Source organism: Oxyura jamaicensis, chromosome 1, assembly GCF_011077185.1.
Source record: "Oxyura jamaicensis isolate SHBP4307 breed ruddy duck chromosome 1, BPBGC_Ojam_1.0, whole genome shotgun sequence".
Taxonomy (NCBI): Eukaryota; Metazoa; Chordata; class Aves; order Anseriformes; family Anatidae; genus Oxyura; species Oxyura jamaicensis.
This window is the reverse complement of record NC_048893.1, coordinates 90,847,819-90,872,967: the sequence shown is the minus strand read 5'-3', so window position 1 is coordinate 90,872,967 and position 25,149 is coordinate 90,847,819. Positions and strand designations below refer to the sequence as shown.

Here is a 25,149-nt window from a genome sequence, read left to right as displayed (position 1 = left end):
GTCACTGGTTAGCATACTCTCATACAGTGACTCTGTTAATTAACAGATTATCCTTCTGAAACTATTACGTTTTATTCATTATATACATGAGCAAGGTGAGACCAAAAAAAAAAGCTCTTTTGGAATTACCAGACTTGTTTAAACCAGGCCCTTATTTCTAAGTTTCCAGTTGTTTCTTCTAAGGCAAGCTGAGAAATAATAATTGAGTGTTTTCATTGATGTAGTATGTTTATGCTTTATTTTCAGGACTCTGGTTTTCACGCTTCTTCAGATAGAACTTTTCTTGTTAGTCCTGTTACTTCCCTGAAAGGTTAGTTTCAGAAGCTTTGTGAATTACTGTTTTACCAGTCATGTCTTTAAAGGGTACACATATAGATCTCCTCTATAGACCCCTCTCTAGGTGACAGCTCTTCTTCCTCGTTAATAATTAGATGTGTTTGTTTAATAAGTAAGGAGTCTAAGCAGAAAAGGGTTTCCTGAATCTCAAAATAGTAATTTAAGAAGCTTTTTCTGTAGGAATTTTCCTACTAAATATTGCTTATTATCTGTTAGTTGTCTCTCCTTTTTTTCCTAACCTTACTTTCCATATATAAATGTTTTGTAGGAAGGGGATAGTTTGTTAGTCATACACTTGAATAACCAAATGCTTTTGTGCAGATTCTTAAGCTTTACAAAAATGTGCAATTGTATTGTTGCATGCCTATCTTTTGTTACGTGCTTAGGTGAATTGGATTATTGATCTGAAAAAGACCACTTTTGCTGAGTCAGGACAGTATCATTTTATTAACTCTGGACTGAAAAACTACTAAAATAAGTTTAAGATTCTAGATGCTAATTTATAATTTTCCTTTAATAATCCGATTTTGGTTAAAGTATGGTTATAACATGATGTAGTTTTTTTTCCAGCTTAGTCAAAATTGACGATATTTCTCTTCTATACCTTGTTCTTACGAGTCAGGTCATCAAATAACTAATTAACATGCAAAGGAAAATACTGAAGATCATTACTTTAAAAGTTGCTAACTAATATACAAAGAGAAAATGGCAAAAGAAATGAACTTGTTTGCATGGTTCTTGCCTTGTTGCATTTTCATTACCCATAAATAATTTTTAAAAGAATTTGATTATTTGAGGTGACGTATCATTTGAGACGTATCCCATCTGTCTTATTTTGCCTTCCTCATATTTTAATTCCTCATACTTTCTGTCACATTTTCTTTCTGGAAATAACTATTTCTCCTCCTTGTACCTTTTTCTAATGTTCATAAGTAATATTTGGGAAAAGTTAGCTTAAACTTAAATGTATTTGAGGCTTTTGAATATAGAGTATAAAATGTTTTTGAAATTACGTTTTGCCAAAAGGGAGTTCTCTGAAGTGTCTTAACAGGCTAGTATTTTTATAACGTACTGCATTCTTTATGATGCTTAGCATCGTTCTTACCCTATTGATACTATCTTTCATCACCAGAATCTGGGATTGCAGATGCCTGCTCTAGCAGGCATAGGACAACACAAAATTACAGCTGTCCTGGAAATGCATGGAAATGCCATCAAAAGTAAGTGCCTTTGGAGAAAAAGAAATTTCAGAGGGAATTCATACTGTTGTACATTTATATTAAATGTAGGGGGTTTGTTGCTTAAATGAGTGCATCTATAATGAAAATGAGCATGGATGCTTGAGAAAACAAAGCTCAAGCTTGCACACTTGAACACTGGCAGGCAAGTGTGGACAAAACTAGCCAGAGACCAGTGTGGATGGCAGTGAATACAAGATGGGCCTAAGGGATCAGCTACTCCAGTTCTTATTTTGTGTTCATTATAGGGATATTTATTATTTCAGCCACTATGTGACTACATAGTTGTTTCGATTCTGGCTGTGTGCTTGAGCTGACGAGTTTTCTCAGATCCTTAAGCTCTGGAGAGCATAGTATATTGTCATTTAGATGGACTTTCAAAAGTCAGCTTCTGTGCTTTTGGTCATGGTTATGTGTATTTTGGCTCTGTGTAAACAAGCAATGGATATGTTTGGAAGGTATCTGAGATCCTTGCCTCCTGTTCTGTTATCACTATTGGCAATGTATTGACATCTCTTGATGGAGAAAACTCCTTTCAGCACCCTGGAAAATGGCCTACTGCATCTATTTTCCTTAGAAAATATGACTTCTGCAAGTTTCTCAAGTTTCTGATATCTTGGCTTTTTAATTATTAACTAATGTAATAGGTAGCAGGCTTAAAAAATATTACTAGTTCTCTGAACAGTTTTATTTTATAAAACATTTCTGATATTCTTTTTGCCAAAAAGTCTGTTTTGGCACCATCAGATAGGCTGCCTTCCTCAACTTCAAGTCAATAAATGCTTTCGCTACACTTAAGGTGATCATACAGCTAATATTAAAAAAAATAAAAAAATAAAAATAAAAAAAATGACAGGGCTCAAATTAAAATTTTGATTTTCAAAGGAAGCCTGAGTGTGCTTTTAAACTATTCGTATGGAGAACTTAATCTGAAAGAGGCTGTATTGTATATCAAAAAAAGTCTCAATTTAAGCAAAGATAGTATTAAAACTTAAAAGCTTGAATTACGAATATACGACAATACCAGTAAAGATTGTATTTGGATCGTTTCTGATACGGTGGAAGATGGGAGGTGTGTTGATGACTATAAAGGGATGTTTAAGTGATCTTGAATATACCCACTTGGTTGAGTGAATTTCTGCTCCATTTTTGAATTCCTTTATTTCTTTACTTCTTCCTGAGTCCACACTAAATAGCCCTTCCTATGCAATTAGTAATTGTTCTCAAGAAGGAAAAGGTTTTCCTTTCATTAATGTATGCAAGTAGAGAAGTTTGAGAAAGTGTAGGAAATCAGAATGTCTCTGTGTGCTTTCTTGCCAAGCCATCTGGAAGAAAATCTATTGCTCTGTTCCTTAATTACACAAATACATGTTTGCTGATATGTAGCCAAAATGGTCTGTCAGCTGGCAAGATTCCTTAGGCCTGTGGTGTGATATTCTTAGGCTTTTATGGTTGAAATATACTTGTCAGGACTGAGGCTCTTTAATGGCTTCAGAGCCCTCAAAAGTTTTATGCCTAAGCCAGGTGGCAAAATGCTGTTTGTTGTAATAACTGTTTCTGAAGAGGAGAGGAAGACACATTTCCAGGGAAAGGAAAAGAGACTCTCTTCCTGTCTAGAACTTTGCTGGCTTTATTTAGAAGCTGATTATGGAAAAGACCTTTTTCAGAAAAGGAAATATATATGGGAATGCTGTTCTACAACTACAGTGCTATACTTAACTGTAAATATATACCAAATTAGTTGAAAATAGATCTTAAAAAATTATATGCCATTTCTTAAGTAACTTGCAAAGAAATAATTGTATTCTCATTTATATCTTTAATTTTTATCTACTTCTGAATACTTCCAGAGTTTGCAACTGAAAATTCAATAGATAGTTATGTTGACATAATTTAGGTTAATACAGTAGCTTTACTGAGATTTAAATTGACGTAGGATGAAAAGCTTCCTCTTTAGCTGAACAAACATAGCAATGCAGGCAAGGAGTCCTGCTGCTGTTCACAATCAAAGTGTTCATATATCTTACCTTGGTGTGTTGTCTCATTTCTGTTATGTTCGTCATAAGTATAGTAAGTATAAGCAAGTATAGTATTTTTATGTAATTTATTCTCTAAACAATTATTTTTTACAGGGTATCAAGAAAACTAAGTTACACCAATGAAAAAGACTGAAATCCTAGTAATCCTTTGGATGATGTCCTGGTCAAAAGTCACCAAGGAACCTTCATGGACTGTTACGGAGAAAACATTGTTTTATAATCTTTGATTTGTGTTTATTATTCTTTTCCAAGATTATCCAAATAGATTAATAGATTTTCCAAATCTATTAATTTAAATATTTTAAGCACAAGATCCGTAGTATGGAAGAACATGTTTGTAATATACAATCAGTCCTGATTTATACTTTCCTGTAACATAAATTCTCCGAAGCTGGTTCCTCCCTTCTGACAGTGTACTCCTTACTCCTTGGGCTTCAAAAGGTATTGCGAGGAATCAACATTCCTTTCTATGTCTCAGTTTATTTAAATTTTGTATATGGTCTTGTTTTTCGTAACAGAACATGATTTGCATTGTCTTTTTATCTGCTGAGGAACTTTGCTTTTGCATCTATTAATACTACGATTTTAAGTTCTGTGTCTGCTTAATTCCCACCCACCCCCTTCCTGATTTATAGATGTGTCAGTACTAAATGCATGAAAGAAATCTAAACTGGGCTGGGTGGTCCAAATGCAGTATTATACTCCTAACTGTTAATATGCCTGCTATGCAATTTTAGTGTGTAATCTTCTAAGTAGCTCACCAGATTTGGTTGTACTATTAAGTGTTATACAACATTAGTTTTGATCTCTATGTTCTGACCATGTTCTACCTGACATATGTTCGAAATAAAATACCTGCTTTCAGAATTTTATTTTGGGTATAAATTCTCAGGATAAGTTTGTATGCCTACAACAAATTCATGACAATGATGTGGAAGGATCCCACCGGCTTTCATTGCTGTGCTGCTTCTTGGAGGGGTTTGTTTTAGTGGTAAGCGTTAGGTCAAATACACCCTGTTTTATTGGCATTGCCCAATGTCAGCTTTCCAGGCTTCAGAAAAGGAAAATAGTTTTCCTTGACATCCTTTCTTGGCATGTGTTTCTTGTGTTTTGGTGTTCTGCTGTTTGTTGTTTGTATTTTGCTTGCTTATTTCTTTGTCTTTACATTATTGTATCACTTAAAACCAGAATTTTTGTTTTAAGTGGTGTTGAATGGAACAAGAAGTCAACGTCAGTAACGTTTTCTCTAGGGTAAGACAATAAACTTCAGTGGGTGGCTTCTGCAATGCGAATGCACACGTTCCTTCCCTCATTGGTCATATGTTAGTGTCTTCAACAATAGTCTTTTAGAAATGCTTTATGCTTTTGTGGTGGCTCACTTCTGGCCCCAAATATGGGTGAACAGTAGGGAAATACTTTATGAATTACCTTTTTTTTTGATCTGTTGAGGTAATTATTTCCCAGTATTTCTTGAGATACCACTACCAAGAGACTACAAAATTCCACTAATGTTTTCTGTTCTGAAGTAACTCTAAACTGGAATCATTTTTGGACCTGTCTAAATATGACTCCTACACAGCAACAGAACACAGGCTTACCAAGGTAGGAAAAAAAGTTTATTTAAAGAACTCAGCAATAGTTCATTCCATCTATGGAAATGGCTTAGAATTTTAAGAGGTAGTTCTTGGAAAAACTCCTGGTGTTGGAAGATAAGCTCATCCTGGTGCAACCTTTTTGTTTCCAGCAGTAGCAAGGAATGGGAGAAAGTTACTATTTTTGGAATTTGAAAACATCCATTTGTTTGTCTTCTGATTCTTAAGTGTGATATCACCAAGGGTCTGCCATGACTGCTGAAGGATACCTGTTCTAGACCTATGAAAATGTAATGGCGCTACTTGATACTCTGTTTTGATATCTATTCTTGCATTCCACGCAGTTTTCTGCTTCTGCCACCATTTTCCTATGAGGCTTGTTTTTTCACGTTTCCATTGAACTGATAATTGAGTCAAATGCTAAGCTTACTGTTATAAAGACAGCTTCAAACGGCATCGTTCTGCTTCAAAATACTTGTAAAGAATGCTATAAAAACAGGTTAAGTTACTGAGATAGTACAAAACCAGACCTAGGATCTCCTTTTCCTATTTTGTTTTAATTACTTCTGAAACTCTTTATACGGAATGGATTTAAGGAAACTCTTTATGCAGAATGAATTTAAGAAAGGCATGATAGCTTACATAAGTCTTTGTCAATGGCTTGAAGATGGAGCAATATTGAACATGCTCTTTAATTTTAAAATCAGTAGTCACTTGAAAACAATACACACACACAGACACAGACACACACACAAAAAAAAAAAGGTTTACAAAGGTTTAGTTCCTTATTTAAGCAAACAGAAGGTAAAAATCTAGAGGAATAAATATGAATCTAGACTTGTAGCAGCATTGGTAATGCCTTGGATTGATAAGCCTGACAAAAGATGATCCTGAAGTTGAGGCTGTGAGAGCAGCAGTGAATAATTTATTGATAACAGTGATTAAATTGGAAAGAAAGTGTATAGTGAAGGATGATATCTACAAAAGAACTCTTCTTTTTAGGAAACAAAGTTGCAGGGAAAACCAGCGGATGAATATTCTAGTAAATAAATAGCTGGACTGAACAATGAACACTAAGTATACAGGGGAAACTAAATATACCAAAACATTATGCAGTGGCCTTATTGTTATGTGTTTACTCAATGAGAAGTGTATACTTCATTTCTATTGATATTTTTTCTAATATTGGTCTCAGAAGATCTTTGATCTCGGAATTTTGAAAAGAAAGGCATAATTGAGAGTGCAAATGCTGAGAGAAAACTGGGAAATAGCAATCCTTGTACAAAGTTTACACAAAGTGTACTAACAAAAAAATAGCATCTCTTTTTTCATGTATGCATTGGAAAAACAATGACAAATAGGCTCCATGGGACTCTCCTTGTATACTGGAGATGCTGTTTAAGAAAACTCACTTCTAATTGGCTCACAGGGCTGAGTATTGCATCTGATTGGTGTCAGTTAAATTGAAATATTTTACATATCATTAATGCTACTCAAACTATTTTGATATATGAAGTTATGCAAGAGCTTGTAAATACCTAGTTTATTCTTCCTTACTGTGCCCCTGCTAAAAAACAAGGTACTCTTTCCAACCTCATCAAATTAAGATAGTACTTCGTGCTCTGTTATCTTGCTGTTTAGCTTTGGATTTTGGATTTGACTTCTGTTTTTTTTCCCCTCCTTGGGATTTCAGTTAGGGTCATCATTTAATATCATGCTCCATTAAAGTGGTGGTGTGCATGTGTTTGTTTTTGTTTCTTCACAAGTATTTTCTTTTTCTCCAGTGTAAACATGGTCAACGGCCATGATAACAGTTCATTTAATGCTACTGAGTCTGCCTTGTTTCTGGGATCTAATGGCCAAACATTGATTTGATCTCTGCACATAAAAGTCAATGCTAGCACAAGACACTGAGCAGCTTGGCCTGCAGGGGTTGGGTCATTCATTTTGGTCTAGCACAGAAGTTAAGGCATGTGAGAGAGATTTGTTAACTAAGCTAAACTAAATGTGGGCCAGGCTGTCAGAGAACTTTTACATTTGTTTTTCTTCATAAATTTGTTGCGTCAGAGGCAGCCAGTTCTGCTTTTTCCAGAGGTGTTGGCTCTTTGTATTGTAGGGTGGTTTTTTGTTGTTGTTGTTGTTGTTGTTTTTTGTAACTGCGTTCAAGACTGCTGTCTCCTTCAGGACCTGAGATGCTGTCAGGCCTCCGAATGTCCTTGAGCATTTCAAGCTCCTCGGCAGTGTGCTCTGCATAGATTTTAAAGGCACTAATATCTTTTTTTTGAGAAGTCAGAACTTTCTGACACCTAGAGGTAAGCATGGTACATCAGCATGTCTTGTTATTTTCTGCTGCTACTATTTCATGGCTCCCAGAATGTGCTACAAAAAGAAATCCTCACTATAAAATCTTACCATCTTAGGAGTGCAACCAGTATGTAAATAACCTAGGAAATAAAAATCTTTCTACTTAAAAAAAAAAAAAAAAGTAAAAATAAATGATAAATGCACTGTAAAATCCAGTAGGAATTTAAATATCAAATATAATTTTAGAAGGAAAAAATCCTCTACAGGAGATTTATTGGTACAGATCATTTGTCAATATCTTATTGAATACAGATGAATAAAACACTGTTAGTAGAGGAATGAAGATTTGAGTTGTATGTTGATGTCGTTCACAGAAAGAAATTAAAGATATATAAGAGTTTTGTTAAATCTTCCTAGATGTACAGGTACTACTTAAAACAAGTTGTTAAATTATTCTCCGATTAGCTTTAAGTATATTCCTTTAATGCTGTAGGCTACTGACAGTGGGGAAGTACACAATGTTGAATAGCAGATCAGTGTTTAATTGGGAAAACAACTAAATCCTTAAGTGTACTTGTGCAAAACACAATTTCTTTCCAAAAGTATTGTGAAAACCTATATAGAAGAACAGTCGTAGTGTGCAGGAGTTCTTACACACAAATGAGTAGGTAGGTCTGTTGTGAGTTTTTGAAGGTTGACGGTTGTTTTAAACAAAGTTTTTACTTGAATACCATGTGAATGCTGTGATACTGCTCCTACAATTCCCTTTCAAAACTTCTTCAGGAGGGCAGGTCCTTTAAAATGGCAGTCTGGACCTACAGTTATTTCTTGCTTAGTCCGTGGATTTGCTTGGAGGACAATTTGGAACATTTCACTTAGCTGTTTTACACTTATGTACGATATTTCATCATTCACTGTTCCTCCAGAACAACCAAAGCAGATCTCACTTTGTGATTACATATTTGGTTCATGAAGTTACTTCAGATGTTCTCTCCATTTGATGTATGAATTAAACCCATTAATCTTATGGGATCATCATGAATGGCTTCTATGTTTACTGTATTTTCAGCAGCCAGCTGATCACTGTTGAGGTAAATGCTAACTTTTGAAGTGATAATGGTGGGTTTGGATGATCTTTCTTCATCCTCTAATGAAGGGTCTTTTTTTCTCCTTGGTTTTCTGCGTTTTCCCTTGACGCTGTGATCAAGTGAGGCATAACACATCTGATGCTCAGGCTCCACCTAGAAGGAAATTCATTTTGCATTTAGCATTCAAGTAGCCATGCTTGATTTAAAATTACAGCGAAGGCTTTCAGTATGTCTGCATTGTTACTGTAGTAGGGGCTGAAGCTTACACAAACTAGCTGTAAATGAACTAATTGAAAGTACAAATGATTAAGTTATGGCAGCACAGAAAAGAGACCAATATAACCTAATGGTAAACGACTCATGTTCTTGGGATAATGGCAGTAAGGAAAAAAATCATTAAGGTATTATTCCCTCTATGGGAATAAGGATAGCTTATACAATCATCCCACATTCTTTGGGATGCAAGACATTGTTTGATCTGTTTTTCGTCTCCCATTTGAACTATTAGAATGCCATTGTTAGCAACAACATTTTTTGCAGGCTTTGTGTGGAAAATAAAAGATGGGTGATTCTTTGTTCTCTATCTCATCTGATTTCCAGTGCAAAACATATGTTGTGTGTGTGTATCCACTGCTACTTCCTATGTTTTTCAAGTCAAATGGTTAAGTGCTTTTGGCATTGGAATTTTCATAGATTATTCTGTTTCTGTGAAGTTTATGTTAACAGATGTTCAGATAAGAAAGCACGTTTCTTCCCCCTGGAAGTATCCTGAGAGCGAGAGGCTGGAAATAACTCCTTATGAAACACCTGGAAATCAATTCAAAAAATTGATACTAGGAATGCCTCAATTACAGACAAATTTCAATAGAAGCTTGTATGCTTTTAGGTGTCTGAGTAACAACAAAATAAAAATCAATAGAAAATAAGTTGTCTTTCATTTGTTAAGGCATAGATTTTTGTGCTGGGCAGGAGAGAGTCAGTCAAACTCATGATTATCATGTGATGCAGCTTATGTTTTCATCTGGTTGATGTCAAAAACAAATACAATTCTTCATATAAACCATTACAATAGATGCATGCTTGAGCCTGATCTGCATGCCGGTGACTGAGCTTTGTTAATCCATATGGATAGAAATGAGCAGTCCATAATTATCCTGCTTCCTTTTTTTAATGGCCTAGACTGAATTAAGTGTCAAGTCTGTGCTTAAATTCCCTGATGAACTGAGACACTCAAGCATGGTAACTTTTGTGATGAGCAGTGTGAGGATTTGAGTTACTTATTGTCATGGGATTACCACAAAAAGTCTGAGACAGACCACATTACCCTAATTTGGATATCCAAGTTTAAAATTGAAGATACCTGTAGTTCGTTAACTGGCATTTGAGGCTGGGACTTCATCTGCTCGTAGCAACATTCCTCTATAATTTTCCAAAGTAGAAAAATGTTTTAGTTATTAAGGACATCCTACTGAGGATTAAAAAATCCAATTAACAAACCCCCGTGACAGAAGTAACCCCACCCCTTTACCCCCACCAATTTACTTTGATAGAAGTTTATCTTGTTTTGAAGTGACACACAGATCTCTCCCTCTTACTCTACTTAGAGAGTAGCTTAGAAATTCAGGCACAGGTACTCTAAAATGGAAAATAATGTTCTATTCATGTGGACGGCATGCTTTTCGTTATTCACTGAAGAGACATCATTTTAGACTGCTAAAACATCTTCGGCTGGGGGTAACTTCACATACCAAAGTGTTTGTCAGTAGAGCTGATCTATTCAGTAGATGACATGGTCTTATAAACAGTGCAGTATATTCTTTTGCTGTTCTACCCCAAGTAGGTATTACTACAGCAATTTAAAAAGGAAAGGATTCCCAAGTTTTCTGAGAAACACAGAATGAGTTGGTCATCTTGCTTTTAACTTCACTTTTCTCATAGCCACCAAATAGACACGTGTTTTTAAAGTGAAGCTTACCTAAAATTTCTTGACTGAGATTGCCATAAACTGGGTCATCTTCTGTGTATTGGCCATCATAGCTAGAATGGGAATGGAAAAATATTTTAAAATCACATAATAAGCTTTGTTTAAGACCCTGCTATTCTACTTTGAGCATTTTACACAAATATACAGTAGAAGATTGTAGATGACCTAAAAAAACAACACGAAGAATATCTGGGGGTATGGGAGGTAGTAACGCTGGATTTGCAGAAGGGGAAGAAAAGACAGTGTCAACATTCTGAAGAGATTTATTATCTAGCCAAGGATTGAACTCTTCTTTCCTGTAATTTAAGTAAGTATAAAGGTAATCTCAAGACTACCAAGCTACTGGTTGATGGAGTTCTAAAAATATTAATGATCTCTTAGTAACAGTGAGATAACTGTGAAAAGTGGCCCAAAAAGGACTTTGTGGCTAAGTGTAACCAATCTCTTGCTTTATTGGCTCACATACCATATAATCATTTGAGAACTATATCAAACTTTTCTAAACCTGCTACTCATATTTATAGTGACTGCTGTGATAAGGAACCTTCTACCACCAAAATAAATTTGTTCACTGTCGAATTACACGCCTTCATTCTCAAGCTAAAGTCCTTTAACCTACAGAAATGTGCTCCTTTTCAGATGATAACTTCACGTGCAGAGGTTGCTTAATCCTTCTGAATGTCTGCTTTGCAAGGTAAATTTGACAAGTCTGGGGGAAGCAGGTGAAGGTCAAAGAGGCCCAATATAGCAGTGTGGCACAACAGGAGTGTGCCTGTAGAGTCAAACAATTGTTGCTAAGGAATAGATGAAGCTGTATGTGGTTAGGAAGGAGGGTTAAATTCTGTTTAGCTCAAGCCTGGTTCCATTCATTGAAATCCAATTAACAGAGTATGAGGTACAATCCTGGAGCGTGGCTCTTAGTTTGGTTCCATCTGAAGGGAACCCTGTTCACATCCTCCAAGACCACTTTGCAATACAAACGAAGGAAGTAAATGGTGCTTTTGGGGGGATGTTCTTAAAAAGGGCACTCCTGATTGAACTCAATTTCTTATGTCAATGCACCTAGACAAGACCAAAACAAAGTTAAGCTTTGGATATTTACTAGTATTCTGTATTCCATTACCTGGTGTTTCTTGAAAAATTTTTTAAGCATGTTTGTAAAAATGAGAATCATTAGAGTGAAGCGCTTGTGTGATCCTGTCCCCATTGGATCCCTATACTGTGGCTTGTAAAGAGGATGTAGTAATGCAATCTTAGGCTGCTTTTTTCAGTGGTATAATCAGCTGAACAGACAGTAACGAACAGAGGGACTTCCCAGTTTCAAGTAAGCATGTAATTGAGGATTGCTTTGGGGAGAAGGACAACAGCTTTTGTATTTTTGTTTCAAGGGCCTCTTATGTTTGTGTTGAGGTGAAACTCCTTCCATCTGCTTTCTAAAGTAATTTCATTGATATGGAATAAACTGGGGAGAGATCAGGAGCTGTCCAGCAGCTGGAACCAACGCAAACAGACTGTTTTAGGGCTTTTCAATGTAATGTGCAAAAGGAGGTTACGAAAAGTAAATACTCACGAGTTACTGCTCAACAAGTATTAAATATCAAACCATAATTTCTCACTATTTTCTGAGAGTTCTCTTTAATTATAATAGATTCATTGAATTTGAGTGATAGTGTTTTGGCTCAATATCTTGCACTTCCTTCAGTGTATAAAATAACCACATTATCATGCAGTTATTTATTGTTGATAAAATGACTGGAGTGCATCTCTCCTGTGTGAAGTTATTTCCCTCCCTCCTTCATATAACTTTTTTTTTTTCATAACTCTCCTGCTCTCCAGTAGTGCCAGGCAGGCCATGTGAGATAATGGATTTTCCCGTGTCATCCATCTAAAGCCATCTGTCATAATTTATTGCTTATTATGCTCTTCTCAGAAAGAAACTTTTTATCCAACTTACCTTGGACTGTTGTCTTCATAGTCTTTATACATTTTAGCTAGAAAATTTGTTTAAAAAAAGAGAAAGTAAATGAAATGTGTTATTTAAGAGTGCTTCAGATAATTGTCCTAACTGACATGTTTTTGATTTCACTGCACACAAGTAGGTCTTCCAGCCTCTATTTTTTTAAGCAACATATAGGAGTATTAAATATAATCCGTTCTCCCAAAAACATACTGTAATACATGAGATTCATTTCTTGTTTCTTCCTCCTTCTGCTTCTAGCATATCTTTTTCTATGCCTAGGGAGGTGCATCATGTGTTTATATTAGAAGATGAAGGGTTCATTTGTTTTTCTACTAGTTCCATTGCTTCTGTCTCTGAAAGAGAGATATCCTGTGATCCACAGATGAAGAAACTGAAGCAGAGAGGCAATAGCCACAAACGGATTTATTGCTAGAGCTTGATTAATAACTCTGGAATGCCTGATTTTCTATCTTGTGCTCCAGGACTCCAGAATTTACCATGGTAAGCATCAGCCAATCTGCAACCTTGCTCAAGGTTAGTTTTGTAAATGACTGTGATTTTTCACTGTATAAATATCTGCCTAATAACACTAGAAGTCACGAAAAAACAAGCAACACCCTCCTCCCAGAACACTCCGGCATCTCTCTTAATAGCCTGTAGTCATACCAATTCTCTTATTGGCGATTTCAATTTATAAGCATAAGCCTTCTGCTTATGTGGATTACATATGCGTGTAAGCATTTAAAGTAGTTCAATATAAGTGTTTGCCTGCCCATTCATATTCATACAGCACAAAGTACAATTTTCCCTGTGTAAAGACAGGTTTTCCTGAAGGGTTGCAGTAGGATTGTACAACTGATTATAGAATTATATACAAAAGATTGGTTGTACTGTCATAGTCGATCACATTAAAAAAATAATAATCTTTAAAAACTTAATTTTAACTAAAAACAGAGTATGACTGTAGTCATCCTCTAACAAAAATAAAACAAATGAGTTCCTTATTGTCAGCGGCACATTGGTTTAAGAGATGGAATCCCATGATGAAAATCAATTTTATTTGTTTTGAAAATGATCTGATTAAGCTGATTAATTATGAAATATTAATAGTAATTTTAAATATCAATATTAATCTAATTATGAAATCTGAAATTCAAATAAGCATTCAGGAATTTGGGAAGGATAAAATTTTCTCAAATGTATTTTGTGTTAGTACAGCTACTTAAAATCATTTTTAAATTAAAGTACAGTTGATAAATAAGTTACATGAAATGTACTCCTAATATACATATATATATACATATATATACATATATATATACATATATATATATGACTTTAAAAATACACTGAAAATAAAACATTAGCCAGAAATAAATTCTTCATCCTGTACATTTTCTGTTGATTTGAAATCAGAGGAGAGATTTGGATAGTGTTTTTTAGCGGTGGGTTGGGCAGGTAATAATCACTCTGTAATCTTACCTGACTTTTCTAAAAATTTTAAAAGTTACATCCTCACAGCTAGAATCATTCTTGCCAAGGAATAATTTTAAGACTCAAAAGTATAAATCTTTTGGCTTGACATCTCCCACAAATGATGGCTTTCTCTGCAGGCGCTTTTAAAACAGTCAAAATCCTTTCCTTACAGAGACAACATTACTTACTTTCTTGCTTCTTTTTCATGTAGTGTGAAATATTCAGTATCAATGAAACAATCAGAGCCAGACTCAGAAAGGCCAAAACTCCCCAGACAGAAGGGTGGCATTCCATTTCTGTAACTGAAGGAAAATCATTTTATATTATGTATTTTCTAACAATTACACTGTATTCTTTGTGTTTGGTTGATTTTTGCTTTCTGTAATTCATGCTTTTTGTTGTTTATTTTGTGGCAGCCATTGCTCTATGAGCTATATAATTAATATCAAAACCAGATGCTAAATAACAAGAAAACAACATCCATAAACTGTTAACAGAGCTGTGGTTTCATAGCAAATCAGCTATGGGTACTAGGCTAGGGTACTAGTTTGCCTGTCAAATGGAGTAAAAATCACAAATTGCTAAAAAACAAACAACAAAAAAAATGAATAAATAGCTTTGAAAGTGTTTTTCTAATTGTCTTAAAGGTAGCTGGAGCAGAGCAGAGGTTAGATGACACTGGCAGAGTTAGATTCACTCAGGTAATATTCCTTTTTGGTTTTAATATAGCTGGATTCATTCAGGGGCTTAATGTTTTGCTTACTTTTTAAAAGAAAGCTGAGTAAAGGAATGCATCACTATACATTCACATGTTGCAGGGGCACCAATGCATTTACTCCTATTGAGAAGACAGAGCTTTGTTCCTTGGCTCACTGACACCAGCTCACCTTAGAAACCGCCCCTTCTGGTTTTTGTTCCCTAATTACATTGGTGTTGAAAAACTCTTTTAGTTTTGTTTAATTCCAATCCACAGATATTCTTATGATGATAAAACATCATAAGATAAGATAATCCTTGTTATCTTGTTAAAACAAGATAAGATAATCCTTGTTAGTGAGAAATTGTCACGTAGACTTCTACGTAGCACTTTTCCTTCCTGATCTGGACTCTCTTTTTTGAAGGAGCAAAGCAGAGCAAATCTGTAAATTCCTGACAGCTTTGTAACTGTTTATTCCAGATAGTCCGACCAGTGGCCATTTAAAACTAGATATCCAATTTCCATGCCTTCTTTTCTCCTAGTTTAGTTCTAGAAAAGTTATTTGAGGGCTTTCCATTACTGCAATAACGCTTTTCATGTTGAGAGGTACTTTTTGCAATGAGATACATGAATGAGACATTCATTGCAAGAGACAAAACACCATGATATAACTATATGCTATTCCCATTTTCCAGAGGAGGAATTAAGAAAAAGGGAGATCTCACCTTGAGAAGATGTAATAACATCAAGAGTAACCAGTGTTTGGAACCGGGTTACTCTACCATGAGTCACTACAAAAAATTTGCATCCTATGCAACCTGCCCAAAACTACAAGAAGTCTATGCGAAAGACAGGAAATTTTAAGTCTCAATGTAGTCTAACTCTAAATAATAATAATCATCCTTCCTTCTTCTTCTGTCCTATCTTTTGTGAAGTGATTGCCATCCATTTTTCTTATGTTCATTTATTATTGCTTTTTCTAAGACTGTATTTTGTTCAGCAAGCAAAAACAGTATGGTGGCCTGAGAAGGGCACGTGTACCTGTGATAGAAACAAAAACCCTGTGATTCATTGGAATAAAAACAGGGAGTAGATAACAAATATACAGCTTGGATCTGAGTTTGTACCCTTTTCTAGGTATTGAAGGCTATCATTTATTTGTCTGTTTCAGGAATTCTCTTTTTCCTTGGTGTTTCCAGAGAAAAAGGAGAATTCTTAATTGATGTGGAAGAGGTAACCAAATTTTTGTGGACAAGCTTTTTTTTTTTTCATGTTTCAACTTCTGAGTTATATTTGAATTACTGACTGGAAAATAGCTGATGTTGGGAAAAAGAGTTGTTTTTCTTTTCAGGTTCAAGTTTAAAATCTACAGTATTTGGGCAATTCCACCTCTCCAGAATTTCTGAAATACTCTAGCAAAACAACTTTTATTTCTAATAAAATATACCAATGTTTTAAATCTTACAAACTACAGGTCTTTCTTACACTTAGTTTAGAAACTTGCATAGCTTTGGGGAAAAGTAGAAAACAACAGTTTCATTTATCATTATTTAATTTATTTTAAAGATGATTTCCCAAAATGCCGATTTAAACATCTGCTTGTATTTCAGTAGAATACATGACTTAACCCATATACATACACAAACATATATGTGAAGTAAATGTTTTTTTTATTTTTTTTCTCTTACCTTTGCAATACTACTTGTTTTTCAGACAACCCTACTTATATTTCAGAAATAAAATCAATTTTCAGTTACCCCATAAAACCATAGTAAAGGCCTTGATCAAACACACAGGAATGCCTCTGTTTGGCCTATGGTTTTCTAATGTCAGTTTGAAGGTAATACTAATTTTCAAGTACAAAATATAAGAGATTTTGTTTTTATATCTCAGATTTACAGATATACAACTCCCAGCTGTCCCCCAGCTGTTCTTTTACTACCTTTATATTTGTTGCCAATATGCTAGCTATTTACATTTATAATTGCATTATTTAAATGTTTACTACTTTGACAACTGCAGTGGTAAAAGGAAAGCTAATACTTGTTTGAAGAACAGTTTGTCTCCTCAGATAACTACGCTGCTCTCTCGTTATGTTATGATAGCAGATGTAATCTGTGACAGCTAACTGGTTGTGCTAAAAAAAAAAAGGTAAGGCAAGTGCGGATGGACACTGAGAGACAGATAGCAAGAGAAGTTTAATTGTAATTTAGAGTGTTCTGACATAGTTTTACTCCATTCTCTAATTTTAATTCTAAATCATCTATTGTCAAATGTAGCAAAACTAGATTTACCGTTTTGAAATTATATATTTATTCTTAAGAACCCTTAAAACAGTGTTCAGAACATTTCCACTCAATTACCTTCAAACTGATTTATATATTTATATTTATATAAATTAATATATATTCATATATAAATTAATTATAATGATATAAATTTATATAAAATATATTTATATAAATTTATATATATGTATATATATATCTTCAGAAAAATGTCCTAAGGAAAAAATAAGCCCCTAGGGACAGTACACTGTTATTCTAATAGGATAAACCCGGTTTCCATCAGAGTTTTCTGCAATAGTAAGAGCAATAGTAACTTGCTCATACTGAAGCTGTTCTTAAAGCAACGTGCTCTGCTTTGAAAGAAAAGAGTTCATCGTATAGCCAAAGATTTCATGAGGACAACAATTCTAGTTTTAATTCAGAACTTGGGAGGTGGGTACTACATTTAATCATTTGGGAGGTGGTACTACATCTAATCATTACAAAGAAGCCAGAATTTCAAATACCTAATACCAGAATCTCTCTAGTATTATTGGTATGTTCTTAATCTGCTGCTCTTTCATTCTAGTTTGGAAATAGCATCAAACTTGGATGTCCATCCAAGCAGAGTATCTGCCTCAGGTACTTATTTACTCTGTCTGTATTATTTATTTATTTATTTCTACTTTTGTGACTTTAGGGATGGGGTTACCCAACTCTTTTTAGTAAATTCACACAACAAAATACAGGGAAACAAAACCATTTTGAAAGACAGTTATTTGTGCTTTTTCTCCCTTTTAAATCTCTTGATGACTTTCTGCACCAACAAATACAGGACACGGGAATAAATAAACATTTGTTGACTTTTTCCTAGATTGGCAGAGTCCATTCTACTGTAATTAGGTGGGGGGATAAAAGACAAAAAAGAACAGACAAAATTAAAACACCCTAGCCTTTCCTGGATGAATTCTGCAATTACTGCAAATTGAAGGAATTAACATAATCATCCTTTCCTAATCATGTACTTACCTTTTGGTGGAACAGGCCATATTCAGCAATTTGGGGCTAGAAGTAGATGTGTTTTCTCCTAGCAGCATATGTATAAATAGTAGAGGTATTAAGTTCTGTTCCTTCCTGTTCTAATGTATTTTATTCAGAGAATATGTCACAAAGGGAAACAGGAGTATACTATCCTTCTACTATACTTTCCTACAAAAAAAGGAACAAGAGGTGGGGAATATAGATACCTATCTAGCAAGAGCCATCTTGCCAGCTATTGTATCAACTCATTATTCATGTAAAAAGATAAATTACTTTGACCAATACCAAATTTTAGAAGATAAGCTGGAGCACAAAATAGTTTGTTTCTCATTGTTTCTGTCTGTAAATTTGTCAAAGATTAAACAAAAATATTTTTCTCTCTCCTATTAAATGGTGAGGTAAATAATATTCTGTACCAATGACCCCTACCAAAAAGAAACCCATTAAGAGGCTGATGAATGTTAAATTAACATTAATAATGCTTCCACCTGTGTGAGCTTTTAAGACAGGATTAATTCTCCAGAAAGGATTTGTTAAGATGCAATTAATTAATGCATAACTAATTGCTTTGTAAGATACCAACTTCATACTTCAGAAGGAAAGAAGCACACTATAAAATAAGAAGTCCCTAGCTCAGTAAATATTTTAAGAATAAAATTGATGTCAATGCTTAGTCTTCATTAACAAACCTTCGTGCTTTTGCCCACTTAGCTGAAGATTAATGAAGGTTTAAGCTGTTGATGGTGACTCAGCCTCATAATTATGTTTATTATTAATAATTTGACTTCAGCACAAAGGGCAACCTTCTTGAAGGACTGGTAATCAACCAAAGTATGTTTCTACTGTTCAATTTTTTTCCAAATTTATAATACTGAAAAGACTAGACTCACCTGGTTTTGTTGTTTTTTAGGAATACACCCCGTCTCTTTATCCAACAGGAAATCAAATTATGTTATGTTGGCAGACCTTGGATGTGCTTTTATTTCAGATCTGACAGCATAAATCTATCTCCAGAGCTGCCGTCAGTCTTAAAAGTCTCTAGTCTTGTCTTCGCCTGCATTCTTACAGACAGGAAATGTGGTTCAGGCTTTTACAACTTTACTAGCTAACTGACGGTCTCCTTGAGTGTACGCCTCTAAGAGGGAATAAAGTATTCATATGTGCACTTGCATACAATAACCACTTGTCTTTGCCACAGAAAAGCACGTACAAGACTATTAGTTCAATTTTATATGATACAAACCTACTATGGTAATATTCATATGAGACCCATACTGTAAAGCTTCCTATTTGTGCTATGTTGAATTCAACAAAAGTATTTTGGATGCCTGTTAAACTCAATTACAGAAATATTTTACATAGGACTGCTATTTGACTCTTTCCCTCTTGAGGTTTCTAAACCAAGTCTGCAAGTCCATCGCCAAGAGAGCCTACAGTTTAGCCAGTAAGACGACACAGAGGCATGATGCAGAAATTACACCATTGCCAGATTTGGAAGGTCAGGTTAAGATATCATAATATGCTCCCTCTGTTCTTTAAAGTCTGTGAATCTGGGCTTACAACTCAGTTGTGGAAAAAGAGGGTAAATCAGCATGTGTCTTACTGTTTGTTTCTTTGTTGTCTTTTTTATTATTATTATTTAGCAAAACATGCCTGTGTTTAGCTAGAAAAGACATTTTATTCGCAGAATTGCAGTAGCTTCTTCCAGAGGAAGCTTGCATGTAGATCACTGTTGAAGAGGCTTTCTTTTAACTTTTGAGGGTTTATGTGCTTTTGTTTTCAGAGCAAATGGTTTTATCTCCAATTACACATAATGTAGAAGTGGGGAGCGCTGGTTAAGAAAAAAAGGTGAATTACATGACTGTCTTTTTGGAATACACGAATTGAAAACGTCCTCACTATAATCTAAGGAGCAATGTAAAATGTTTCTCTTTGAGAAAGACTCTTATAGGAGGAAACAATCTTGGCAGTACACGTTTATTTGGGATGTTATTACTTCAGGATATTATTTTTATATTAACTGCTTTAGATCAATGCTTAAGAAATAACTTAATGGTTTAGCATCGTCTTTGAATGTGCAGGTTAGTCTTAATTAATATGACATACTCTTCCATTTGAAACCAACGGCAAATAAGACTCTTAACTGCTCAGAGCTTTATCAGAATGAGGTGCATTGATTATGAGATGTTAATATAGAAATAATTAAAAAATTTTTTGAGGTTATAATTACATTGATGAAAAATTGCATGAAAAAATGACATATTTTTAAATGGTTATAGCTTTGGTGTTTACCGGCAACTGAGTTTAGACACCTTACTTATAAATGTCGGTAGAATCAAAATTACAGATACATATTTTCTCAGTGTTAAATCAAAAACCTTAGGTCCATCCCATTTAATTCTATATTCCATTTTCAGTGAAAGTTCCTTTCAAAAGTGAAACATCCTATGATCTGTGGTTTAAACCTTGGCTTTCAACAGGGAAAAAGATACATTTTTTATGAAATGGTGACCGCAATTGATACCTTTGAAAGTAAAGGGTTTATCATGAGCTTAGGGAAGTAAAACAACTCAACTAGTTATAACAACTGCATTTAGTAGTTCCATATCGTAGGCTCAAGTGAACAGAAGTGCCGTGAAGCCACCTTATGAGAGTATGAAACTCAGAAAGAGATGTCTTGTAAAGAGAAAGAATCTTTATTTGAGGGAGAAGCTGATGAGAGCGGGAAATACATATTTAATAAATGGAGACAGTTGCTTAATTTCTCAGCTAAGAGTGTGAGGAGTAAAACTGAGATCTGCTGAGGATTCAGAATAAAATATTTACCAGCCCGAACAAGAAGCTTACGAGTAATAAACTCCTTTGGAGATAATTAGAGCCATAATGGGTAGGTGAACAGTGAGAATACAGTAGGGGATTTCTAGGTTCATAGGTAGCCCTGGTAGCATGTTAATAAATCTGTTCTCCAAGAGCAAATCATTGTTGTACAGTAGCATCTTTGGTCACAGGAGTGAAGTCTATTGGATTAGACATGAGTTTGTGCTCTTCTGGATAGCCTGCAACAGACTGCAAGATCTGTTAGACAGCAAGAAATTCTTCATTGCAGGCCCTAAAATCCATTGTGAATATGACTTGTTACTTTTCTTTCCTGTCTTTTATATCTGTGTTAAAGTTGTTTTTTTGATTTTTTTTTTTTTTTTAAAAAAAAAAAAAAAAAAAAGAGAGAGAGAGAGAACCACTCACCTGCTTAAAGTTTTTTATTCAGGATAATAAAAACAGGGATAAAAAGGATAAATTGTGCCTAATTTTAGAAAGACATGACATAAAGTAATGTAACTCCATGCACATTTATTGTGTACAAAGATGTTTCCTCTGTTTTTGAAAGTCCCTGAGCCGTATACTGCAGGGAGCATATTCTGGGGAAGTATCTCTGACCGCTTACCTAGTTATTTGATCTTTGGTAAATATATGCTGCTGGTGTCTCCAAGATACGATTCTACATCAAATAGACAACTGACTAGCTTGGGAATGGTTCTTGCTATACAAGTTCTTGGAAATGGTAAACGAAGTACTATTAAATATGGTTATGCACAGGCATATAAGGAGGAGTAATTCTGTGGTCAAATAGAGTCAGACAAACAGTACATTTTGGCATAAGACTTGAATGATCAAGTGAATCTGAGTAAGAGAGCAGTTGAAACATTATTAAAAAGCTTAAAAAGTATTATTTTGTTGGCTGTTTTAGGGAAAGGCAGGCAGGAGAATCCCAAAATAGGTATGAAAGATGATGTTTGGAAGGGAAGCCATAGGGAAGGGAGAGGGTTGATCTTAAAATTCTTTCTTTGGGCTTAACTGAGTCTTTCTAAGTTTGATGTTAGTGTAGGAACAAGACAAAACAAAAGAGTAAGTAATATGTTACAAATGTTTGTTTGTTCATTTTTGTCTTGAAAATATGTGGTGCTATCTACAGAATGGAATAATTAGTAGTCCTTGCAGTACTTGTCTTTTAAGTACTCATGTTATAGGGAATGATAACTCACACTTATGTGAAATTTGTTAAACTTGTATTTTAAACAATTTTGGGGAAGGAAATATGGGACAGCAGCTAAACATGGTAGCTATATATATACAATTTCTATGATGAGGTGGCTGTATGTTGCCACAAAACATGGAGCTAAGGCAATGGCTGACCAAGGAAAGACTGCAGAGACCCAGAGGATGTCAGCAAGTTTCCAAAAGCAAGACCGTTACTGGAATATATATGTTTAAAGTACTTTTCTGGTCCAGGATGAACTGTGGCAGGATGGAACTTTTTACTGTGACTGAAATCCATAGCAGTTCCCAGCAGTCTCTTCCAAGCCTGGAATTTGCTCTTTGCAACTGAAAACTTCAAAGAAAAAGAGTTTTCAGCCTTATCAATCTGAGACTCATTTCACAGTTGTATTTCCCCTTTCCTCCTCCCCAAGAAATCAACCCCCCCCCCCCCCCCTTGATTCTTTCCTCCTTGTTTTCAAGTGAGAAAGTCTTTGCTCTGCCTCTAAAAGAAGACTTCTGGGGACTGCCCTATCAGTTTCTTAGAAAATGGGTGTTAAAAAAGAATATAAAATTTTTCAAGTGTAGTCAGAGAAAACACAAATTTAAAAGGCAGTTAGCACAAGGTTCTAATGTATTTGACTTGATAAATCAACATCTCTTATTTACTTAAGAACTCATTCAGTTCAGTACATTTTTTGCAATATACGCATGTCACCTGCAAGTTGTACTTTTCTAAGACCTCAGAATGCATACTTTTTCTAGCTTCCTGAAGACAAAATAAACTGCACAGCTGACGGTAGAATCAGGCCTCAAATGCCTACTTTCTCTGTTGCTACTCATATTAAAGCCTTTCTTTTAAAAATTATATCATTTATGATGCTAGATGGTATTGTGGAAAACCCCTTTGTAAGGAATAGAAGACAGAGAGACTGGTTGTAGTCTTAAAATATGCAAGATGTAAATGACCTTTCTGTTTGAAGTGGGAATATGTTTTTAATCGTAAATCTTGTCTGACTCGCAGGGGAAAGTAACTATAGCAAATGCTTTGAGATGAGCTCATGCTAAAGTGGTGTCTATTCCGACACTAATCTCATGAACACATCAAGGAAGTAGAACTATTCTTTTAACCTTAGCACGTGGCCCTTTGCTTAGGTTGCAGGTGCAGACCTGGTGCTACATCTGTAGTAAATATAAATCAGCAACAATGCTACAGAGGAGAGAAGAGGGTGAGAATTTTGAATCCACCCTCAAATGCTTTAGAGAGTGATTCTGACTAATACTGTGAATTTTGTACTTCTGGTAAAGTTAATCACTGTCTTTTGTGCATTGTAGACAATGGCGTGAATTTTCTTGTTTTATCTTAAGCCAATGTTAAGCTCGATGTTACCCCATTAATAGCCCCTGAAATTATGGCTCCTATTACAAGCAATATCATGGGTTTCCTGTGGGGAAACCACAGGTTATTTTTTCCGAATGTTACAAAACCTTATTATCAAAGACTGTTAAGAGAGGTAGCAAGAGAAAACTTCTTATCTTGGTAATTCTGCACTGTCAAAATTTCCATTGAAAGCTAACGCTGCATACTTGTGCAGCTTTGGGTGGGGTTTTTTATGTTGCGTGATGTGAAATTGCTGAGCAGAGTCTCTGCAAGACTATCTCAAAGCAAATAGAACAGATGCCCCTTCATACAAAACCTGTAGAAGCATGGCCTTTTCACTGAATTCAGTGGATTTTATTTTCTGCTCAGACAGCTGCTGTATTCTGAGAGAGATGTAATCTCTGGTGGTGTTTCTTTCAATAGGCACAAGAAGAACAAATTTCCTAGTAAAGTTGCTATAATCCACTTACCTGGTTTTAGGATTTTTGTAATTCTCCCTTGACATACAACCTTTGTTATCACAGCACGACTAATGTTGGCTCTTAACTGGGCTTTGGCCTAATCCCTCTTTTGGAGACAGCAAAACTTCTGAGCTCTTTAAAAGCTGCTGGAGACCTAAGGTAGGCTGTCTAGTTGGGGGTATGTTTTAGAAGTCAGACTCCTCTGTATATGCTTCTTCTCCCACCTCTCCTTGCCATGACAATGCTGGTAAAAGCATTTGAGCCCCCTTGTTTTCTCCTCTAATATCCTACCTGCTTTTTATCCCTGACGGATGCTGTTCACCTGTTATGACACAGTTGCTGGAGGGCAGTAGGAGTACCACAGCACTGAGCGTCAAGGGGCATGTTCATGGACATAAGTTTGCAAAGTCACCAGCATTAAGGAGGAAATATATATATTTTTTAAATAAATGCATGAGCCTGCCTCAACTTAATCTCTGTGGTTACACATTTGCCAATAAGCCAAGACAACTCTGCAGTGCAGCTGAGCACTACTGAGATATCTTTGATCCGACCTGTGTGTGTGTAAGTCCAGATGAAGACCTGAAACAGTGGCTATGAAGATAGTTCTTTAAAAGTGGTCAGTGATGCAGTGGAGTAGTGAGTTTGGTCTGAATCACTCAACTTCTAAAGCTTTCAGCTTAACAATGTTGTGGTTCCATCTTTCTGTTTAAAGTAGTATCTGGTAAGCAGATAAAACCACTTGTCTCACCATGTACACGGCTGTTAAAAACATTGTTTTCTTACTACTTCCTGCTCAACAGTGGATTTGGGTACAGAGTAGTGCGTGCTAGTTTCCTTGTAGCAAAAACTGCCAGGGACTTGTTAGCGTTTGCAGAAAGTAAGAGCACAGGTGTGCAGAAAATGTCTCTCTCATCCCACAAAGTATTGTAAGGCTGTAGAGTGATTGTTCTATATTTGACACACGTGTTTTGACATTTCTCAGAGGCCAGAGAAAGTATATGTTTAAGGTGTTCTCTTTGAGTCTTGGGTTAAAGTTCCTGGATGAAGTAGTCAGGACATGCACTTGAGCATCTGTCTCCATGTGACAACTGAGAAGTGTAGTCACGGGCACTAGTTAGGTGGTGTGGGCAGCCTTATCCTGTCATGTACAAAGATTGTGTCCCCAGTGGAAGTAAATTGTCCCAAGAAAAGTGTCATGACACATTCCACTAAGGTCCGTGTCTAACAAGGTAATTTCATTTCGCAAGTAT

At 35.3% G+C, this 25,149-nt stretch overlaps 2 protein-coding genes across 4 annotated transcripts in view; one reads left to right on the top strand and one right to left on the bottom strand.

The window, feature by feature from the left end:
- HJURP (Holliday junction recognition protein) overlaps positions 1 to 12,809 on the top strand; it is a 30,265-nt gene extending 17,456 nt beyond the window's left edge. For both annotated transcript variants that reach the window (XM_035315097.1, XM_035315096.1), the window contains 4 exons: positions 247 to 310; positions 1,469 to 1,556; positions 3,707 to 4,452; positions 12,800 to 12,809. In XM_035315097.1, coding sequence (XP_035170988.1) covers positions 247 to 310; positions 1,469 to 1,556; positions 3,707 to 3,746 — 192 coding nt within the window. In that variant the 3' untranslated portion in view covers positions 3,747 to 4,452; positions 12,800 to 12,809. The remainder of the gene's footprint in view (positions 1 to 246; positions 311 to 1,468; positions 1,557 to 3,706; positions 4,453 to 12,799) is intronic.
- Positions 8,411 to 19,140, bottom strand: LOC118160414 (T-cell receptor-associated transmembrane adapter 1). Of its 2 annotated transcripts, XM_035315116.1 has the most exons (6): positions 18,913 to 19,139; positions 14,206 to 14,319; positions 12,536 to 12,572; positions 10,573 to 10,634; positions 9,958 to 10,016; positions 8,411 to 8,750 (listed from the first exon to the last, which is right to left on the bottom strand). In XM_035315116.1, exons 2-6 carry the CDS (start codon positions 14,309 to 14,311, stop codon positions 8,490 to 8,492), a joined length of 525 nt encoding a protein of 174 aa, XP_035171007.1. In that variant the 5' UTR covers positions 14,312 to 14,319; positions 18,913 to 19,139; the 3' UTR covers positions 8,411 to 8,489. The 2 variants fall into 2 exon arrangements, with proteins under 2 accessions (XP_035171007.1, XP_035171008.1); XM_035315117.1 differs by lacking the exon at positions 14,206 to 14,319 and having other exon boundaries at positions 18,913 to 19,140.
- Positions 19,141 to 25,149: the final 6,009 nt, after the last annotated feature.